At 49.9% G+C, this 2,030-nt stretch overlaps 1 protein-coding gene across 1 annotated transcript in view; it reads left to right on the top strand.

The window, feature by feature from the left end:
* LOC119586538 (unconventional myosin-Ia-like) overlaps window positions 1–2,030 on the top strand; it is a 73,617-nt gene that overhangs the window by 58,538 nt on the left and 13,049 nt on the right. The window contains exons 11-14 of the mRNA XM_037935294.1: window positions 815–1,020; window positions 1,290–1,409; window positions 1,513–1,626; window positions 1,772–1,941. Of these exons, the coding sequence (XP_037791222.1) occupies window positions 815–1,020; window positions 1,290–1,409; window positions 1,513–1,626; window positions 1,772–1,941 (610 nt within the window). The remainder of the gene's footprint in view (window positions 1–814; window positions 1,021–1,289; window positions 1,410–1,512; window positions 1,627–1,771; window positions 1,942–2,030) is intronic.

Here is a 2,030-nt window from a genome sequence, read left to right as displayed (position 1 = left end):
ATCTGCTCAAACTTGACTGGATGGAAAGTGTATAAAATTTTGATCTTTAAAGATTTCTGAGACTTTGCAATTAAATGTAGTTGTTTGTAACACGAATAGAAAAAAAAATCTTATTACTCAACATGTCATGATAGTATATTTATATAAAAGAGCGCTCTCATTGATTCCAACAAAAATTGCTTTCCTGTAATATTCTAGGATTCAGGGAACCTTGCTAGTCGTGCTCAGGATCACAGAGTGTCATTCTTCTTTCCAATTTTGTCACCAGCGCCACCTTCGTCGTCTCGCTGTGTCATGTGACAGCAGCGTCACCTCTACTTGATCTGCTGATCACTCTAATTGTATGATTATTATCATTGATACACATGTCATTGTTGTTAATTTTACTGTTACTTTTGCTAATACTGTAACAAGATTAATAAAAATTATGTATATTATACGGCTGAATAAAGCATCAGATAGATAGATATATTAATAATGAAGTAAATTAAAACTGTCCGGTTGTTACTGTTCAGTAACTGTTCAGTAGCATGTTTGTATCATTACAGAACGTACTTAGAAAAGGAATGAGGTAGTTATTCTCTCTGTAGCCACTATTCCTCGTTTTTTTTTCTTTGGCGGACATGTGGCCTAGTCTCCCTAGGTTTGAAGTCCTCCTTGGTCTGGAGAGAGAGGGTAGTATTCCCAAGGCTCTGCGGCCAGCCTTGGCAGCAAGTGGCACGGTCCCGCCACTCAAGGCTGCGTAATTAGTTGCACACAGGGACACGATGCCGCCGGGAATAACCATCTGACTGCACGCGCCCTTCTCCTGCAGAGCTGCACGAGGTGTGTGAGCTGCTCTCTTGCGAGGTTCCGGCGCTGGCGGCGGCGCTGCAGACGCGCACGGTGGAGGCGCGCGGCGACACCGTGATGGCCGAGCTGACCGCCGTGGAGGCCACGCGCGCCCGCGACGCGCTTTGCCGCGCGCTCTACAACCGCCTCTTCACCTGGGTCGTCGCCAGAGCTAACGAGGCGATCAAGGTCAGGCTAGAGCTAAGAAGGGCGTCAGGGTCAGGTGGGCTTGCCCTTGGTGGCTTTGCGTAGTCCAAGCAGTGCAACATTTCCTTAGATTGATGTTGCAACTGCAGCACGGGTGGGATGTCTTCTGGTCCTAGATATGGCGGGGATGCTGCTTTTTGTGTGAATGCCAAGTTAAACTACCTTAGCTATTCAGGGTCCTTACTGTGGATGTGGTGACAATGTCCTACACGGCACCTGGACACGCCCTACCTTTGCTTCACTGATTGCAGGTGAGGACGCTTGGCCGCAGGAAGGTGCTCGGACTGCTCGATATCTTCGGCTTCGAAATCCAGGAGACAAACAGCTTTGAGCAGCTGGTCATAAATTTTTGTAATGAGAAACTTCATCAGGTAGGTTTGTCTTGCTTCAAAGTGGTGTAAACAAATGCCTAGTCTCTGACACAAGCTGCGCGACCCGTCGGGAGCTCGCCTGACGAAGGGATTATGTCCCCAGATCGTCACAGAGATCACGCTGAAGGAGGTGCAAGAGGACTACCTGCGGGAGGGCATCGACTGGACGCCCCTGGACATTCCAACCAACAACGCCGTCGTGGACCTTATTGAGCAGGTTTGTGGGTCCTTAGGAGGGGGGGGGGGGCAGCGTATGGAAAGAGGGCTCTGTATATGCTGTGCGAAGATGGAGATGCTGTAATCAAGCTTGTTTCTGGCGGCTGAGATTCCGGCAAAAGTAATCATGAGCGTGTCATCAACAGCGACAGACCGGCGTGCTAGCTGTGATAGAGGACGTGTGCGCCAGGGTGGGCGGAAGCACCGACGCGTTGCTGCAGCAGCTGTCTTTCTCGTGCGGAGGCCACTCGCTTTTCGACATCAAGGGAGGCCGCCACTCGCACTCCGACAACAACATTCCGCACGACTCGTTTAGGTGAGCCAGCGAGTCGAATGCTCCCCGCTCGGTTCGCTTTGGGAAAGAATGGATCTCACTGCTCATGTAGCTAGTATTTGGTGAAAGGA

Source organism: Penaeus monodon, chromosome 21, assembly GCF_015228065.2.
Source record: "Penaeus monodon isolate SGIC_2016 chromosome 21, NSTDA_Pmon_1, whole genome shotgun sequence".
Taxonomy (NCBI): domain Eukaryota; kingdom Metazoa; phylum Arthropoda; class Malacostraca; order Decapoda; family Penaeidae; genus Penaeus; species Penaeus monodon.
The sequence above is the reverse complement of the archived record's forward strand: the minus strand, read 5'-3'. Positions and strand labels throughout refer to the sequence as shown.